Source organism: Dreissena polymorpha, chromosome 15, assembly GCF_020536995.1.
Source record: "Dreissena polymorpha isolate Duluth1 chromosome 15, UMN_Dpol_1.0, whole genome shotgun sequence".
Lineage (NCBI taxonomy): Eukaryota > Metazoa > Mollusca > Bivalvia > Myida > Dreissenidae > Dreissena > Dreissena polymorpha.
Window position 1 is genome coordinate 31586155 of NC_068369.1, and position 21053 is coordinate 31607207.

The 21053-nt window shown below is 35.5% G+C and overlaps 2 protein-coding genes across 8 annotated transcripts in view; both read right to left on the reverse strand.

The window, feature by feature from the left end:
• The window catches only part of LOC127861225 (uncharacterized), a 323777-nt gene that overhangs the window by 8762 nt on the left and 293962 nt on the right, over window positions 1-21053 (reverse strand). For 2 of the 6 annotated variants that reach the window (XM_052399636.1, XM_052399634.1), the window contains one exon: window positions 415-594. The exons of 1 other annotated variant lie outside the window; for it this stretch is intronic. In XM_052399636.1, the coding sequence (XP_052255596.1) occupies window positions 415-594 (180 nt within the window). Of the gene's footprint in view, window positions 1-414; window positions 595-4568; window positions 4825-21053 lie in introns of those variants that run through there. 3 more of the 6 variants (XM_052399639.1, XM_052399637.1, XM_052399635.1) reach the window with 2 other exon arrangements.
• The window catches only part of LOC127861230 (uncharacterized), a 235241-nt gene that overhangs the window by 8762 nt on the left and 205426 nt on the right, over window positions 1-21053 (reverse strand). The window lies entirely within an intron of this gene.

The following is a 21053-nucleotide window of genomic DNA, read 5'->3' on the forward strand; positions in this document are numbered from 1 at the left end:
TCATAAAATAACTCTTTACAAAGTAAAGCAACGTCTCTGTTTGAGTAAAAAGACTAGGTACATATAATAGAGCAATCGTAATCAGTCATCTATGGAATTTGTGACTCAGGGATGTGAATTGTGGATTACCAGACACCTGATGAATTCTTTACTTATGGACGTTAATAGTTGAAAGGCCTTTAACTCCTGCAACTTGGTTTTTTTTTGTAAGGAATTTAGAAATCTAGGTCAAATGTGAATGTAGAAAGCTGTGTACCCGGATTATAAGGTATTAAACGAATGTGCTGAAATTTCACGTTTAATCTCAACCCCGTCACTTGTTGGGAATACCTTAAGTGTACTTAATCGCTTCCAAAATATATTATCGTTATCAGTTGCCATGTTTAATACTCCGAACATATACTTTTAATGTACTTGGTATACTTTTGTTGTGGATTCGCACTTCGAAGCCGTAGAGCCAAATGGGATATTGTTTTTTCAGGTCCGTTGTTCCATCCTCCCACACCCCCCAGTTTAACATGGTCTGATTATTTTGTCGACATTTTATGTACCCGCCATACCACGTGTTCGGCGGGTTGTTTATAAAATTGGCCCCTGGAAAAAAAAAACACTATTAATCATAGAGATGGCTCGAGCATGTATTGTTCGTTCGTTCGTTCGTTTGTTCGTTCCTTTTACCCAGCCTAAATCCGTTTCAATATTTTTCCAATTTACTATTCTATATAGAGCCTTGATTTTGGAAAACAGGGTTTAATGCTAGTGTATTCAGTGTCAAGCCAAATAAGCCTGTGAAGTCCGCACAGGCTAATCAGAGAAAACACTTTCCGCTTTTATGATATTCATTGTTAAAAAGAAGGATCTTTTTAGCGAAAATCCAGTTTAGGCGAAATATATCGTCCCTGAAAAGGCGGACTGCACATGCTAATATAGAAAGACTTTGCGCACATGCATTAAACACCGTTTTCCTAGAGCGATGATCATGCACTAAACAACGCTCTTCTAGAGAGCACATGCATTAAACACCGTTTTTCTAGAGTGCACATGCATTAAACACCGTTTTCTTAGAGCGCACATGCATTAAACATCGTTTTCATAGAGCGAACATGCATTAAACACTTTTTTCCTAGAGCGAGCATGCATTAAACACCGTTTTCCAAGAGCGAACATGCATTCAACATCGTTTTCCTAGAGCGAGCATGCACTAAATACCGTTTTCAGAGAGCAAGCATGCATTAAACACCGTTTTCCTAGAGCGAGCATGCATTAAACACTTTTTTCCTAGAGCGAGCATGCATTAAACACCGTTTTCCTAGAGCGAGCATGCATTAAACACCGTTTTCCTAGAGCGAGCATGCATTAAACACCGTTTTCCTAGAGCGAGCATGCATAAAACACCGTTTTCCTAGAGCGAGCATGCATAAAACACCGTTTTCCTAGAGCGAGCATGCATTAAACACTGTTTTCCAAGATCGAGACTCATTATTGAAACTTATTTTGTCATACAAAAGACACGTTCATGTTTTCAGACATATAAATACTTTGTCGGATATGCCCATACATTTTACACCGCACTTCAAATTTTCCGTTATTCATCCATATCCGGAGAACCACATGCATTAAACCCCGTTCTCCTTAAGCAAGGCTCATGTACAGACTGGCATCATTTTCTATTTTTATCTTTGTAAAAGGTTTCCTGATACAATGCAAAAGTAAAAGTATGTGACTGAATAACATCCCATCAAAAATAAATCCGGTTACAATCCACGGAAATAACATTAATCATAACAAAACACATATTATATGTTGCTTCTCTTAGATTGAACGAGTAATAAAAATTTAACAGAAATTGGTAGTGGTCAAACTAAAATGACATTAATCATAACAAAACACATATTATATTTTGCTTCTATTAGATTGAACGAGTAATACAAATTTAACAGAAATTGGTAGTGGTCAAACTAAAATGACATTAATCATAACAAAACACATATTATATTTTGCTTCTATTAGATTGAACGAGTAATAAAAATTTAACAGAAATTGGTAGTGGTCAAACTTAAATGACATTAATCATAACAAAACACATATTATATTTTGCTTCTATTAGATTGAACGAGTAATAAAAATTTAACAGAAATTGGTAGTGGTCAAACTTAAATGACATTAATCATAACAAAACACATATTATATTTTGCTTCTATTAGATTGAACGTGTAATAAAAATTTAACAGAAATTGGTAGTGGTCAAACTAAAATGACATTTATCATAACAAAACACATATTATATTTTAATTCTATTAGATTGAACGAGTAATACAAATTTTACAGAAATTGGTAGTGGTCAAACTAAAATGACATTAATCATAACAAAACACATATTATATTTTGCTTCTATTAGATTGAACGAGTAATAACAATTTTACAGAAATTGGTAGTGGTCAAACTAAAATGACATTAATCATAACAAAATACATATTATATTTTGCTTCTATTAGATTGAACGAGTACTAAAAAATTAACAGAAATTGGTAGTGGTCAAACTAAAATGACATTAATCATAACAAAACACATATTATATTTTGCTTCTATTAGATTGAACGAGTACTAAAAATTTAACAGAAATTGGAAGTGGTCAAACTAAAATGTCACAGAACAATCATAAGAGACTTAAGAAGTTATTCAAAAAAAGAAATAAGAAATTAGCGGTTGGTCATGTTTTATTATTGTGTTTGTTTTTATTGTGTGTGCTGAAGTTTGTATGTTGTCGTTGTTGTTTGTTTGGATTTGTAGTTGGTGGTGCTTGTTTTTTTGTTTTTTTGGAGGGGGGATGTTGTTTGTTTTTGTTTCTTTTTCTTTGAGGGGCGTAAGGTAGAGTTTATGTTGTTTTTTGCTCATTAGTTAACGCGACAGATATTATCACGAAGCAATTCAATGTTTTCGAAACCACATCTATTTCATTGTTTTGGACTCTTTACACATAAATTGTTTAAATAGACTGACAGCCGAACATATACCTTATAATTAATTCCTCATTAACGACCGTAATTCTTAATTCTGTATTTTTGAGTTTCGGTAAACATACCGACTCTGTTCCAAAGCAAACTTAAACATCAAGCAGTCTACTTTCTTATGTCAGTACCTTTCTACTTTATAACTCGGAAAAATAGCACCAGTTATGCCGACTAGTACTCGTATTGTGTAGCAAGTTGTGATTCTTATGTAATTGAAATTCTTCGGTCAAAGAGAATTATGACTTTTAAACATTGATAAAAAATACGTATGCGAAGCTTCATGTTATAAGGAACGATGCATACAAGTTTCATTCTTGTACACTTATACCGGTGTGAAACGTTTTTTCGGGCACAGGGACAAACGCCAAATGTTGTTCAAGTATACCCCGACCTCTGCAATTGAATGCTGGAAGGATAATCACAATTTAAAACAGCATACGGAGACAAACAGAAAATAAAAATTGAACCGTGCTCTGGAAATAGGGGGCTTAATGAATGTGCGTAAAGTGTCGTCCCATATTAGCATGAGCGGTCCACACAAGCTAATCAGGGACGACACTTTGAGCTTATATAGAATTTGTTTAAAGGACGTCTCTTCTAAACAAAAATTCAGTCTTAAGTAAAAGAGCGGTCCACACAGGCTAATCAGGGACGCTTTTATAGAAGTTGGTTCAAGGAAGTCTCTTCTAAACGAAATATGTAATTAAGCTAAAAAGAAGTGCAATGCATTATCGAGGAATGAACTGTAATTTAATGTAAGCACATTTGCATTTGTCACCATGAAATTTCGTGTTTTTTTCTTCAAATAATGACTTTAAGTAGACACGTTAATTTGTGGCTTTGTGATTTTTGAAAAAAAATGAGCGTTTGCATCGATTTAAATCAATAATTTCGAAAATGCGATATTATTATTAACATAAAGGTGACAAGATAGATTGTGACATTTCATTCAAAAAGTTTATTTGTTCGAATTCCGGTCATGGCAATATTTTGTATTCAACTTGTTTGTGCATTTATTTTAATAAAGACTTTTCCGATTATTAAATATGTGTTGTTGAATACAATTATATTTTTAAAGGTACGATAATTGGTAAACAAGTTATTTGAACGCGATAAAGATACAATGCAGTTCACAGAAGAATTTCTAATTAAACACGAAAGTCATATAAGAATCAAAATGATGTTCGTAGCGGTGAATATCAACATATGAGCGGCGCTCTATGAAAAATGGGTTGAATGCATGTGCGCAAAGTGTCGTCCCAGATTAAATTGTGCAGTCTGCACAGGCTAATTAAGGACGACACTTTCCTCCTTAACTGGATTTTGGCCAACAAGTGACTTTCTGAAAAGGAAAAATACCTTTAAAGCGAAAATTGTCGTCCCAGATTAGCCTGTGCGGACTGCACATGCTAATCTGGGACGACACTTTACGCACATGCATTAAAACGCTTTTGCACCGAGTACGGTCCATATCTTTTTTTCGTAGCTGCTGTAAATATCAACATATCTTAACGATGAATCGAACATATTTGTGAACAATAATAAAATTCGACTTACCTAAATCTCCAATAATAAAAGCCAGTAGAAATCCTGTGAACGTCGCTTTCCTTTTCGGTCGCAGGACGGCAGAATTTAACTTCAAAAGCCCGGTCATATTGGAGACAATGTCCGTACTTCTATGACAAGTATTCACAAATTATTTACTCTGGTATGTTTGTTAAATATGCTTATAATATAACATGGTTTCGTGTACTTTTCTCCCATTGAACTTTACTCTTCCATACATTGGTTGATAAATCATCAGCATCCGGAGCGTTCATTGTTATATTCATAGTGAACATGGGGCGAAGGCGACATACGGAAATTATCTTAAATCATAAGTCACCTATAAAGCCATTTCCTTGCGGTAAAGAATTCTAATTTAATGTATTGGTAAAAAAAATACTCAGATGAACATAGCACTTAAAGATTCTATCAGTTATAGTAAAACATTATTTGCCAAAAAAACGAGTACATGCGCAACGTAATGTGATATGCATAGGTAAAAAAAATAGGTACCGTGCTCTTTGAAGAGGGGGTTTAATGCATGTGCGCAAAGTTTCATCCCAGATTAACTGTGCAGTCCGTACAGGATAATCATGGACGAAACTTTCCGCTTTTATGGTAGTTTTCGTTAACTAAAAGTCTCTTCTTAGCAAAAATTTATTTAAGGCGGAAAATGTCGTCCCTGATTAGTCTGTGCGGACTGCACAGGCTAATCTGGTGCGACACTTTACGCACATGCATTAAACCCCTTTTTCAAAGAACACGGCCAATATACATGTTAAAACATTTAAAATTGTACGCACAAGGTCTTTGGTTTGCGGAAATAACAGCGGAATTCTCAATCAATAAGTGTCGTTTTGTGAACGCAGCGCGAGATCTTTGATATACAAATTCCGTCTTGCGTACTTGTATTTACTACTGCGCTATATGACCATTAGTTATCTCGCACAACCAAAGTGCAATGTCTTAGTTAGTTTGCACTTGACATATAAAAACTCCGTTTGGTCTGATTCAATAAGAACGATAACTCTGTTTGGGTTGATTCTTTTCAAACGGCAACTCTTGCAGTACAATTCGATTGTTAATATCCCTTGCTAAATAATATCCATTTACTTTTTGTGGGAATTCTGTCGATATTCCAGTGAGCATTTACCCTTGAAGGTTGATGCAATATTGGCTATGTTCATTATCGTCATCAATTGTTCGGATGCCCGTTTCTCATTGTTAGTTCTATCGAACTGTTTGATTTCACAATTAATTAACTGACGAAGCTTTCATTTTCAAAGACCAATTCTAGTGAACGCAAGTCCAACATTGTGGTCGACATTCATTCCAACCTTGCGTGTTTAAATACTGTTAATATAAATTTAACCTTTTGTTTAAATGTATAACGAAATGGTAGAGAAATAAATGCAATATTCAATGGTTTTACATGTATTGTTTTGTTGATAAAATTTAGGTTATTATCTCGTCTAGATCTTTCCGTCACGGACAACTAGTATATTGGCTATCATCGGCAAATAAATGGATATATAAATTCTTACTTCGTTTACTAAAAGCTCCCATCTAAACCCACTTGGTTTGATTCCTTAAGAACTACAACTCTGTTTGGTATGAATTTATAAGAATGACAACTCTGTTTGGTATGAATTTTAACAAACGACAACTCTGTTTGGTATGAATTTATACGAGCGACAACTTTGTTTGGTATGAATTTATACGAATGAAAACTCTGTTGTTGTTGTTTTTTTTTGCTTTCTTTCATGCGTCCACTCAGTTTGGCCTGATTCCTTACGAATGACAACTGTGTTTAGTTTGATTTTGTATGAAATACAGCGTTGGTCTGATTAAAAAACGAACGATACTTACGCTTGGTTTGCTTGTTAACGAACGACACCTTTTACTATAATCGAAAGAAAAATATGTCAGGCTTGATTGCTGACAAACGAAAACTTACTTTCCCTTGTTTTCTTACAAATGACCATCCTGATTGGTTCAATTTCTTAAAACACAACTACGTGTCGTTTGGTTTCTAACGAAAGACAACTGTTTCGGTTTGGTTTCTTATGGTTTTATTTAAACTCTGTTTAATTTGATTCTTCAAGAGAGAAAACACTGTTTCGTTTTATTACTCATGCACGACGACTCTAGTTGGTTTAAATTTTTAAGAACAACAACACTGATTGGTTTAAATTCGCACGATCGGCAACTCTGGATATATTGATGCCTTCAAAATACAACTACAAACTTCGGTTTAGTACGATTATTTAAGAACTACTACTAGTTTTATTCACAACGGACGACAATTCGGTGTCGTTTGGTTCCTTATAAAAGACAGCCCTGTTTCGTTTGATTACTCACAAACGAAAACTGTGTTTGATTTCATATTTATAACAGACACACTATCTTTAAAATGAGCACAGAAATGAATAGCGATAGACACGTTTAATTCAAAACAGGTGCTGCAGGAAGATATCCGATAACCATCAAAACATAATAATAGTTTCCAGACGAACATTTAATAGGCATAGTCTCGGAAGCGGGCCAATTTTCTTCAGATTAAACTTTCTCTACTTTACATGTTTAAACATGTAGTACACACAAATACATATGGGACATTTAAGGCTTGGGTGCGGAGTTAAGATGAGTAGAAATAGCATATTATTTATATGAGCCAAAGGCTCATCAGTGCCGACACGTTTCGCCTAAACTTGATTTTCGCTAAGAAGAGACTCAATTTAACAAAAAGTACCACTAAAACGGAAAGTTTCGTACCTAATTAGCCGTGGGGACTGCACAGGCTAGGCTGGGACGACACTTTACGCACATGCATTAAGCACCGTTTTTCCAGGACAAGGCTCATATTTGTGTCTTGTTCTGAGAAAGCTGGGCTTAATTCATGTGCGTAAAGTGTCGTCCCAGATTAGCCTGTGCAGTCCGCACAGGGTAATCAGGGACGACACTTTCCGCCTAAACTTGATTTTCGGTAAGGAGAGACTTCCTTGAGACTAAAAATACCATTTCAGCGGAAAGTGTCGTCCCTGATTAGCCTGTGCGGACTGCACAGGCTAATCTGGGACGACACTTTACGCACATGAATTAAGCCCAGTTTTCTCAGAACAAGACACATTTTATCGCAGTATATCGTCTTGTATTTTTGTTACAGCTGGTGAGGATAAACTTTCTATTAAAAAACTTAAGAATTTTAATGCGTAACTTTTAATGGAAACTATAACCAGTATTTTATATATTTGTTTGTTGTAGTTGCAATACTAAATCGAGAAACACAATCGCAACGATTCTGTTCTTTATGTTTCTTTTTTTTTATATTGCCCAACCAGAATAAACACTCACATACAAATGATCCCTATTTTTCTCAAGTCACAAAAACAGAACAAATATACATGAATGTCCCTTTATTTAATGTGTACGATAATGTGCACTCTGCGCTCCCTAGTTTACACTGTCTGACATTGCCTAAGATTGTGCATCGGCGGCCTTTCGACAGGAAATAAATCAAGTCGGTTTACCGGATGCGCACGTGATAATCCGGAAAATCGATTGAGACAGCACGGGATACTTTGGTGTTGAGTATGACTTAACATAACTTCCTAGTTTAGATATATTTTACTCCCAACCACGTTCAAGTTCCAAGAAATTATCGGAATTTTGCTAGAAGAAACTTCAATAGTCAATAGTTCACACATTTGCAGAAAAGGGTAGGCGAAATTGAATTTAAGAAATTAACTTTTCTCGAAAGAAAGTTGTGTGTATGTTGGTTCATATCGTATATGCAATTTTGTTTTGCGAGGCCACGAAACATAAAATATATACTGATAAAACTCTTAAAAGCGATATCACAATGATCAGGAAAAAGGCGTTAAATGCATTTGCGTAAAGTGTCGTCCCAGATAAGCCTGCGCAGAGGCTAAAAAAGAACAACACTGTTATCAACACATTTCGATGTCATAAGCGGAAGTGACGTCACAGAAACTGGATTTTGTGTTAAGAAGATACTTGATGTAAACGAAAAATACAACAAAAGCGGAAAGTATACAATAAAAGCGGAAAGTATACAATAAAAGCGGAAAGTATACAATAAAAGCGGAAAGTATACAATAAAAGCGGAAAGTATACAATAAAAGCGGAAAGTATATAATAAAAGCGGAAAGTATACAATAAAAGCGGAAAGTATACAATAAAAGCGGAAAGTATACAATAAAAGCGGAAAGTATACAGTAAAAGCGGAAAGTATCGTCCATGACTGCAAGGGCTAATCTGGGAAGATAATTTACGTACTTAACGCACATTCATTAAGCCCCGTTTTCCCAGATCGATACTCATATTAAAGGGCGATTGCAAAGAACTCGCTATTCAAACATAAATACCAAAACCTTTAGCAAGACCATGAAATAAAAGTGAACCTTTTGTCGGCAACTGTCTCTAGTTTTGCGATATTTCATGTCATCATATTTATTTCAGCATTTAAATACATGTACAGCACATTCATTTCACAGAAGTCGCAGATTAACACGTCAGCATATTTCACGAGTAAATATAATATGATTATAGGTGCTACCTAATTTACGGGCAAAAGCTTTTTAAGTTTTTTTTATAACCATGTATTTGTAATAAATATATGGACATGATTGTGTTCAAAATATGATAATTGTTGCCATAATTGAGTAATGCATCCAAAAAAATCAATCTTAAAACGAGTTACATGTTCCAAGCTTAAAGATCTAGCATCTTATATATTTTTATTTTTTTCTAGCCACAGGAATTTATAGCTGGTTCGGTGTCTGTGGTATAGTGGATGGGGTGTCTGCTAACTGGCTTAGTCACTGGGAGGTCTCTGTATTGATCCTTTAAGTGGGAGCATTCTTTAAATTACCCTAAAGACATACTATGGCGTACCATTTGGGTTGAAAGTCAAGAAGACCTACACGTTAAAAAGAGAAATGTACGTCGAAGTACAATAATTGTACGTCGACATGAATATAAATACACTTCGAAGTATATATTTGTACGTCAAAGTACAATTTGTACTTCGACATACATGTTTGTACTTCTACATACACATTTTCTGAACAGCAAATCAAAACACTAGCCTCTTGATCCGCTTTTCCTTCAGATTTATTCATAATAAATGTTTAAAATCTCTTTTTTAGTTGAGGACAAAATGAATAAAAATATCAGAATGGAAAAAAACAACACATAGAAGTTTCAAGTATTTAATGCATTGAAATAGATTACCGGTATATACAAATTTGAGGAAGATTCAATTGTTACCTTTTTAAAATTAAAATTATTCAGCATATTGTGTGTATGAAATGATCATGCGGGGCGGAGTATCACGACCGTCCAGCGCATAACTGTGTAGGAAATTACCAACGGTAACCAGTTACCAAGCATTAATGGGATAAATAATTTATTATGAACTCCCCGTTGGTCGTATTTTGTGATAACCATAACTAGCATAAGTCAGAGGTTAATTCCGCCACGCCAGGTCAATAAATACGCACAATATCTATGACTTAGCGGTCGATAGTCGCATAATTTGGTATAAATTATAATAATAATAATAATGTTTAATAAATACGCACAATATCTATGAGTAAGCGGTCGATAGTCGCATAATTCGGTATAAATAATAATAACAATAATGTTCAATGTCAAAAATCTCTAAAAGCAACAGTCGTAAGGTGTCCTCTGATTGGCTAACACTCAAGGGTCGGTGAAAATTGTACGTCGAAGTACATTTCTCGTTCTACTTAGTAGGTCTTGTACTCTGTCGACGTCATGGTATGTCATATAGACACTAAGTACTGGTCCTACCCAGGAAACAGTTTGTTTCATCAAATGTCTCAATTCAACTTGGCAGCTTGCTAAATCAGTTGCATTTAGCATACAGTACACTGATTTAACATAATCAAAATCATGTGATGTGTCAAATCAATTTTGATTGACAAATTTGACAGGATATATATCACTTATTGTTCCATAGATTTATTATTATTATTTAAACATGAATGACCAATCAATTCATGATAACACACAATTTTATTTATTCTTATATAATATGCTCTTAAAAGCGCTTTAATTTCCTTAATTTAAATTGCTGTGCGTTTGCTTTAATGTATACGAGATAAAAGCAGTCAACCCACCACATATTATTGCAATGCTGTTATATTTCAAATGCATTGTTGTATTTGTTTCCTTGAATATCAACAATATCTCAATTTATATCACGATTAGCATCCTTGTTTCACATAAATATCACCAGCACACGTAATGATCGTGCACACGTGTGCATTATTTCTTTGTATTCAAATAGAACATTGAATTGTCTGCATATCTATTTGTGTTCCAAATTTCAGACACATGGACCACAGAAATCAAGGTAAACGCTTCAAAGAAACTTTTCTTGTCGGCTATTTTGTGTTTTTTTTACACGATGCTCACACAAAATCATAAATAAACATTTTTGTTATATTTGCATCGCAAATGACCATAGGTAATCATGCACACAACGATTTCAAGTTACTAGCAACTATGTTAACAGTATCAACACGCCAACAGGGCGTTCAGTGTTTTGATTCGATTTCGGCGTGTTTTAGTCATGATACACTTGTTAGTTAATTGCATACGTGAAACCTGCAGTAAGATTTCCTGCACAAGTAGGGGTTCTTTGTAGACTGGTCTCCGGGCAAAGTTGTATATGGCACAAAACCTGGGAAAACGGGGCCTAATGCATGTGCGTGAAGTGTCGTCCCAGCATAGCCTGTGGGGTCCGCAAAGGATGATCAGGGACGATAAGTTACGCCCGCACTGGATTTGGTTTAGAAGAGACCAAGCATAAACGAAATATGACATACAAGCGGAAAGTGTCATCCTAGATTAGCCCGTGTGGACTGCACAGGCTAATCTGGAACGACATTTTGTGCACATGCATGAAGCCCGGTTTCTCCAAAGCGATGCTCAAGCGGATTCCAAGTTCAGGACACAAAGTTTCTATGCGGTCACATTAATATTAAAATAACATATCATACTCATTCGAGTAATAAAATTTAATATAATAATTTCGATGTGTGTGGGCTAAGGAGGCATTATTGTCTCGAAAGTTAAAATACAAATGGGTCGTGCTCTGTGAAAAAGGGGTTTAATGCATGTGAGTAAAGTGTGGCCTTTTATTAGCCTGTGCAGTCCGCACAGGCTAATCAAGGACAACACTTTCCACATAGTAGCGGAAAGGGTCGTCCCGGATTAGTTTGTGCATACTGCACAGGCTAATCTTGAACGATAATTTCTGCATATGAAGAAAACTCTTTTCACAGTTCATCTACAAATTAAACGCTGAAAATGCTATTAAATTCGTACGTGAATGATAGCCGTACAACAATCATGGCGTTGATTTAGCTCATAAAACAGATTCGGTCTATACATATTAATGTAAGATATTTCTGGTCAAAATATATTTCCAGTCCGCCTAAGTTATTTTGATGGCATTGTTATAACGATTCCGGAGCAGGTTGACCGCGAACTGACCTTGATAACATGCGGGATGATGGAATGTCGTGCATTTTAAGTGAGCACTCAGGATCAGCAGACGATTTTTTCCGTAAATCTATTTACGGAGGATTCCGGAGATTGTCGATGTATCACGATTGTTTAAATGAGGTAACGATTCGCCTGCTTGATCTACGTACTGTTTGAAACGTTATGCTTTAACAATTTAAAGGTCAATTTTGAATAAAAAAGAAAAATATTTTGCTTAAAAGCTATCCGGATAGGTAACAACAATGCATAAATGCTCTAAAAAAAGATAAGTGCACGAAATGCAAAATGGTAGTTATAAATAAATATATAAGAACATAGCCTTTGAAGAATACAAGCTCGGGTGCTGACCATGTGCAAAATAATATTGAGCGACACACACAAACTGTATTGATATCTATAGTTGAGTGTAAAGCTGTTGTTTCCCTTTAGCCTTATTATTGTAGATAAAATAGTTTTATGCTTAACACCAGTTTACATCGCCGCAATCCCTTTCATATTAATTCACACATAATATAAATTTTGTTTACGCTATACTACTAAAAATACATAGTTAATTGAATTACCTGTTTATGTAAATAAGATAAAGTTTTGTAGATTGCACGCTTTCTATTTCGCGCAGTTTTGTTATTTTTACTTTGTAAATACGAACATTCAGTTTATTCATATAGTTCTATTTGCCGGAAATGGTCTTAGGACATTGTTGGGAAATTGCAAAGGTCAATTAAAGTAAAAGTCTGGATGAGACAGCTACGCCGAAAAAAACCTGATTCAAAACACAAACGCGCGCAAGTTCACATGCGGATCACTTTGTAAAGTTTCATCATTTTATACTCAACTCTTCAAGTTTACATTCGAACGGTCATTTGCAAATCTATATGCGCACCCCGTGCAGCAAAGTCGATCCTTAAATAAAACTGAAGATAATACTATGTACTTTAGTGTAGTGGACTTTGCAAATGCTTAAAGTGCCACAACGCTCGAGATGTTTCTTTATCTTCTTGATGAATCATCACCAATCGTGATACATCGACAATGCCCGGAATCCTCCGTACGATAGATATACCTCGACTATCTCCGGAATCCTCCGTAAGAAAGCTATCCATCGACTATCTCCGGAATCCACCGAAAAGTTGTTTGGAGGCAGTGTACAGTTTTGTAGCCATATTTGCGCACTGGCCCCGTTCAATTTCATGAACTTAAGGTAAATGGCCTAAACAAAAATGTTTTTTGAATCCAGTAGCTTAAATGTAAGTATAAATGGTCAATATTCTAGCAATTTCACTTGTTTTCAGTAATTCGAAACTAAGTGACTTGGAATTTGGTCAACAACAACAACATGCTGAGTGAGAAGGTTACAGTACACTAAATAACCGTTTCATGAAGGGCTGTACTCTCTTAAAAAATACCATAGTTGACAGGAAGGCATGTTTTACACTTTTATCTTTTATTCGGGTATTATCTTTCGGAGATAATGGTAGGACATGAATAGGTGTTCACTACTGAATCCCTGAAATATGATAAACTTGAAGACTATAGTAAACCATCGAACTGAAAAAGGTTACATTCCACTAAGAAACGGCCGACAAAAAAAGTTGCAAAAACAGTCGATTTTGATTTGTGTCAAGTTCTTTCTTGCATTGAACATGACATATCTTTTTATTGCATAAATCAATTTTGCTTAGAATGGCCTTCAAGAAAAGGTATGGTTATGGGGGTCTCTTTGTGCAAAATGTTGCATTTATTTTGGCCTTAAATTGTCGCTTTCGCATTGAATTATATAGGGAAACTATTGAGTGTATTCTGACCAGATGTAAACACATGTACTTCCTGCTTGAAGCAGCCGGCAATTAACAGATTTCAACGGTGGGTTTAAATTAGCTAACAGTGCAAAAAAGTAAACGGTAATGACCCATTTTGTTTGGCTAAGTTTGAAAACATTTGCTGTGATGGTGCAAAGCATGTTGTCCACTGTGTGTGTATTGTTCCCCGGAAAGATAAAAGTGATTGCCGGGTTATTCTGAAAATGTTTTTTTTACGGGCAAGTTTCGAGACCCCCGAAAAGGTCTATTTTACCCCAGATATCAGTTTAAACTGCATTTTCTGCATTGTTTTATGCTTTATTTGCAAGCTGTTGATGAGCTGCACTGAAAATTGTCTGAATCTATTTTCAGGTTGTGACTGAAGGCCTTGTTTTGAGGGTGTTTTGCAGACCAGAGGTTGTCGGCCTGGAGATTTTCAAGAAAAAATGTAGACTGCCCCCTTTTATATCATCTGCTGATATAGATTGAACTTAAGAGGTCAATACGCAGACAAATTTTCTTAAGGAATCGCACTTGATAAATGTCACCAACATCACGACAACTTAAGATTTCAAGGAAAATAACTATAGTGTACTTTTAAAACAACTCTGAAACCTGTACTTGTTAACATATTGACAACTTAATTCCTTTGAATAATTTGCGTCACATTTAGCAAATACCAAAAAGGAACTTTAAACTATAAAGTTTAAGATTAATCACTTTATCGCTCCCATTCCCTAGGGCAGCCTCACCGAAAGTGACATGGTACCCGGAAGTTGAACTGTCGCGAGGGCAACCACACCGGTAGCGCTGTTAGAACCAAAATTGAAACTTTCTTTATTGCATTTTCACCGGAAATGATGAGGAAAACCAATAAGGAACTGTCCCTATGGTAACCTCAGTGGAAGTGATGCTGGAAACGGAAGTGGCACTGCGCATGTACTGCAGGAATCGGAGTGCGTCACCGGTGACGGAAATTGTATCTGAACAGACGAAAGACCCATCGATCTGTGAGATAGAAACGCTATTCGCATGATCAATTCCTCACATTTAAATCAAACTCAAATTCCTCTTTTTTATCCAAAATTAGAAATCAGCGATTTTACGCGTGTACGAAAATGTAATTTTGTTTAACCACGAAATAACAAGCCCACGAATATAAAGGGCTTCAATGAATGTGCGTAGAGTGTCATCCGAGATTAGCCTGTGCGTATCGCACAGGCTTATCAGGGACGACACTTCCCGTTTTTTTATGATATTTATGAGTTTAAAGAGATGTATCTTCGTAGCAAAAATGCAGGTAAGGCGAAAAGTGTCGTCCCTGACTAGCCTGTGCTAAACGCACAGGTTAATCTGGGACGGCTCTTTTCGCAATGCAGTTAACCTTATTATCAATAATTTTAAAGTATCTTACCTCAAAGAGTGGTCAATCTGCGCCTTCTCGATCCGCTTGTCTTTTGCCCGCCGGTTCCGGAACCAGATTTTTATCTGACTCTCCGTCAGCTGCAGCGTTGCCGCCAACTCGAACCGTCGGTGTCGACTGACGTAGTCAGTGCGCACGTACTCGAGCTCCAGCTTCAACGTCTGGTCTGACGTGAACGTCGTCCTCTGACGTCTCTGGCGGTTCTCGCGTCGACGTCGACGTTAAACTGACAAAATAATAATCACGTTATTTGAAATGTTTTCCGTTATTTGGGTTGAAAATACCAGTGAAGGATTGATACACTGTAGAAACTGTGTGCAGAAATACGTCGAAGCTGAACTGATATATGAGCCCCCAGATCAGCATGTGCATTAACTGGGACGACAATTTCCGTTTTTATGGAATGTTTCGTTGAAATGAAGTCACTTTTCAATGATAGTCCAGTTTAGGCGGAAAGGGTCGTCCCTGATTAGCCTGTGCATTGTGCCCAGTTCTCATTGAACAAACCTCAATCATTAAATGTGTTATAATATGCGGTATATGAGTGCAAAATACCGATGATTAATAAACCAGGGTGCAGAATCGACGGGGTTTTCCGGGGTTTACATACGGGCTGGAAGAATGTAATCTCACCGTTAAGAACTTTATTTTTGCATAGAGGACGGTGGTTTTTTGCAGTGTGTGCCGATGTTTTAAGGTACATGTTTAAATCCTCGAAAACGTCTAAAATCGATGACAAAATTTCACGTTGCGTGAAGCATAACTGTGCAGTACAAATCGAATTTGAACAAGAACACAGGCTTATTAAATAAATTACCATAAGCAGCATACAAATCTGTATTATATGTACTTGTTGAAATTCTTGAGAAAATTTGTTTTAAAAAGTTATTTGAAATAAATCACCACCTACATCCATTAAAGGTAAAAGGGGGAACCCCACAAAGTCACGTGATCCTGCACCATGAACCTGTTGAGCATGTGTACATACATAAAAACATAACATCTCACACTTACGAAAGATACTTAACCAAATAAACGGCATAAAACTCTTATAAATGTGGGTAAATGCCGAAGCAATGGGCAGCTCTACGCGAATTCCGCACCCTTGATGTAACAATAGAGGAAACGGGAGAAATCGTGGATCCGGATATGAGGTCATCATTTGGTAAATGTGTAACCGATCGAACTAATGTCTCTTCAATGCAGACGTCATCGGCGAGGCGGTGTCGAAGAAAGAAATTCCTCGCGAAATCGGCGCAATGCCCATCGAACGGTGGCTCAACGCTTGAAAAGTGTTGATGACGTCACTTCCGCTAATGACTTCAAAATGTGTTGAAAACAAATCCTCTTCTTTTTTAGTTTTCGGCATTGCTTGACCCAGCATGATTTCGTCTAATTTTTAGTTCGTATTATAACCTGTAAAATTTATCCTTAGAGTTTTCACACGAGTTTAACTTTAAAAATCCGAAAAAAGACATTCAAATTTGTGACTTGAATGGTGTTGCAATGTTTCGTCCTTTACTCGGGACGGAAGAAGCCCAGTCTTTTATTTAAACTCACTCGTTCACTGAGCAAAACCGGACAGAATTGATACATTTTATAGAGAAATATAATTGGAAACAAGACATGTGGGTATCTTTTGCTTCAATAATCTCTTCTTTTTGGACATTAGTGTCGTTGGGAATTAATTAACAAACTTCCGTCGTTTTAGACGGGTTCTCGTATGGATCATTTCGTAGTTAATCTTAAATACTTATTAACCAGTCGCCCATTTAAATCAGGGCTCATGAAAAATAAATGACCAATTATCGCAAACTGTCGTTAAAACGACATCACCTGTTTGTAAGCCATCGTTTTAGGAAGCAGTAACGACAAAAACTATTAATTTAATTGTCAATTCGTTTTCAGTGATAACAATTAATAATTATTTTCGCGTTTTATAGAAACGTCTGTGGTAACGTGTTTTAATTCACGAATGACGTGTTAATTGACATGACGCCGCCTGTCAATCAAGTTCTTATCTAAGAACTGATCTACCAATCAGCGATCGATTAATTGGGCTCGTTAGTTAGCATCGAACTGTCCGCCATTTTCTAGACAAGCTATGCACTTTTACTTTAGAGAGTTTCTTTTCTTTTCCTCTTAAAAAAAGTAGATTAAAATGGTTAAACGGTGTCGTTGGGGACTATGTAACTCGGACAATCGATATCCTGAAAGATTAGTTGGTGACATTTAATTTATATCGTTTCCAAAGCCGAAAAGAGATCTCGAGAAGTGTAAGAGATGTATAAATGCATGCGGTCGTCACCACGAACAACTGAACGTCAACACTGTAAAAGACAATTATAATATATTTTAATCGGATATACTAGCAGATTTTAATAGTTTATGTTATCGATCTGATAATCACATACTATTTCACGTTTAAAAAAAATTAGTTTTATCAGTTACTAGGTCATTAATATACAGAAGCGAGGTTCATCTGCATTACTTAAAGAGAAATAGAACCCAGCATGAAGCCTTATTTGTTCTGTGTTTTATTACTCTGATAGTAATGCACTTTATTGCCATTATGCATGTTATTGGAAGGTGACACGTGATATATTATATTAATAACGGTATCTACACATGTGCAGACATGTGATGTCACCACTGAACGCTTTTAATCCACCTTTGAGATTGAATGCCTAGTTCTCATTTTTTCAACGAGTTTCGTTTGATTTGTTCGAAAAAAAAGCGGAAATGAAATAAGACAAAAACGTTGTGACTAGGTTTTATGTAACTCTGACATTCGGTATCCATAAGTTAGATTAATTAAATATATACCATTTCAAACGCGGAAATGCGGTCTTGACAAGAGCTTCAATGTGTAGAATTACCGAGATCACCCTTATGGAGCATTTATTTATTTAAAAAACTGGAAATGTTATGTTAGAAATAACTACGCATTATTAAGTATGAATTATATATCGTGTGCTTGTAGAATAATAGAGAAGATTGGTACCAACTTTGCGTAACTTAACAAAATCCCCGTTATAAATCGAGTTTTGTGTGTGTCAGAAACAAGTGAAAACGATTATATGTTTCTATTTTAATAGAATCGAATCGATAAATGCCACATAATAAGATTTATTATTACTGATATAACCAATAAATGCCGAACTTGGGAGAAGTTGGTACCTGCGCCAGCGTCTGATACAGGTAGCTTTACTGAGTTCCCCTTCATACAGCGCTACTTTATATATGACAATGACCAACTTATTGTGCTGTCTTGCACTTTCAATTATAGTGATTGATAAATGTCCCATAAGCAATGTTTAATAATATTAATATCACTTACGTAATAACATGTGGAATTTTAGTACACTCGGTGTAAGAAAGCGTGTAAAACTTCACCGAAATCCCAGTTTAAAGCGCTATTTCGTGTCAAATACACGAGTGGAAATGTTTCGTAAATAACATGGGTAAATGCCGTTGAAGAAGTGTTAATTTATTGCTAATACCAACATCACACGTAATAACAGGTTCGATTTCGGTCAGCGCGAAAGCGTTTGAGAGCGTTATTCATGTACCGAAAAACCCAATATAATTAGCTGATGTTCTCTATAAACGTATATTTTTTGCATTCGCAGAATAACTAAATGACACAAACCCCATATACAAGTGTCATATGGTGTCAAAAAGTCCATAAAAATAATCCGGAATATCGCGTAAATCTACATGCAGTATATAGGCAATGAAGCCATTTTGGTGTTAGCTTGTCTAGGTTTGCTACCCGCTGAGCCACGTGATTAAGTGGGCGGAGCGATCATAGATAAGGCGTCATGTCAATTGCATCGCCTAGTGTGATTGCATACTTGTGTTACAAGATGGAAATCTTGATACATCGACTATATCCGGAATCCTCCGTAATATTGACTGATATATGCAACAAATCGCCTGCTGATTCATATTAACAAGAGGGTTGTTAAAGGGACATTTTCACAGATATCGGCATGCATTGACGTTTACTGCTTTACATTGATAAATGCAAACACTAGAACTAAATAGCTCTAGTAAAAACATGAATACAATTAAAGAAAGAAAACAAATCCACAAATGGGCTCGAACAACTGTCAATTGGAATAAAAGTCTAGCACTTACACCATTCGGCCATCCGTTCTCATACAATGAGTGATGTATTGTATACTTTATATAAGCAATCCACGTAGAGTCACAAAATATAACGATAACAACATGACTCTCTAAATTATTCAATTGTTTCGGGTTGCAACGCTTTCTAGTTTTCAGGTTTTTTAATCGTCACAAGATGCATACAATGGATATTTATTGTGTTGTAAATGTTTAGTATTACTGTGTTCTCACAAATATCATTACTACAACACAATCTTGCGCTATTCAATCCGAAACAATATTTTTATTTTGTCAATTTACCAAATTGTGAAATGGTGCATTTAACATAACCAAACTGAAAATAAAACAAGTACTGTCACATTTGAATAACAAATTTAAATGTGCCATGTTCAAGAACGAAATTCTTTTTATTATCTTTTTAACTTAAGTAAAGACGCATGCTCCTATATTTGATACAAAAATATGGTGACCATATTTATCTTTAATATATATCCATGACAAATTGACAACAATGTGTATCGGTGCATTTACAATTGAGGAATTACAACTAAGTCCTTTGTGTACATTGCTGAGTAAACCTCATAGACTGTATCTCGCACTTGTATTTTCTCCGACGTGTAATTGTACTTCAAAGCCATAGAGCCACACGGGATATGGGGTATTCAGGTCAGGTCGGTCGCGATCCATCCACATCGGCCAGCTGAGCATTGTCTGATTGGGACGATGACGTGTCATGTGCTAGCTATACCAGTCTCTGCTTATGACTGCGTGTGTTTCTGCACATTTGTTTGATGTTATATTTATAGGAATAAATGATCATCTATTGTATGATACATGATATCTATGGGATAACACAATAATACTAAAATAAAATATAATATGATATATCACGTAATGATTTAATAACATAGTACAAAGGGAAGTGCTGTACAAAATAGCTTAGAAATAGCAATACATATTATACTATTATTAACACATTTTTAGATTTAGATTTGTGTTTAATTGAGACATTAAAACAAATTAGTGACAGAAATCTACTAAATAACGCTTATATAGCATTTTGACAATTGGGATAAAATGTTTACGACAAAAACCCTAACTTTCTTACAAAAAAAACTAACAAACAAACAAACAAAACCGTTGCTTTCTTATTTTAAGGTCTTTATCGTAGATAGAATAATATAACGAAATATATGTTTAACAAATGTTCTGTGTTTATTATACATTATATGTTTACCTGTTCCTAGGTCTTCAACATTACATGAAATATTACACAACAATATGTCATTTGCCTCATAAACTTAAGATGTGCGAATGAAATGAATGATGTACCGGAAAGGAAATTAATTCTTTTCTAAAGCCAAGTATGTGTGATTTTTTATTTTAAACAATGACCAATTATCATTCTAAGATCAGCAAGGACTTATATAGTCGTTCAACAATCAATATTTTGTCCTTTGACTCTAGATTAAATAAGTGATTTCATATTATGTATTGAAATGTTTGAAGAAATTATTGTGAAATAATAATGGTTCATAGCTGCAAGTGTAGTTATCATTTTTATAACATAAGCATAAAGGA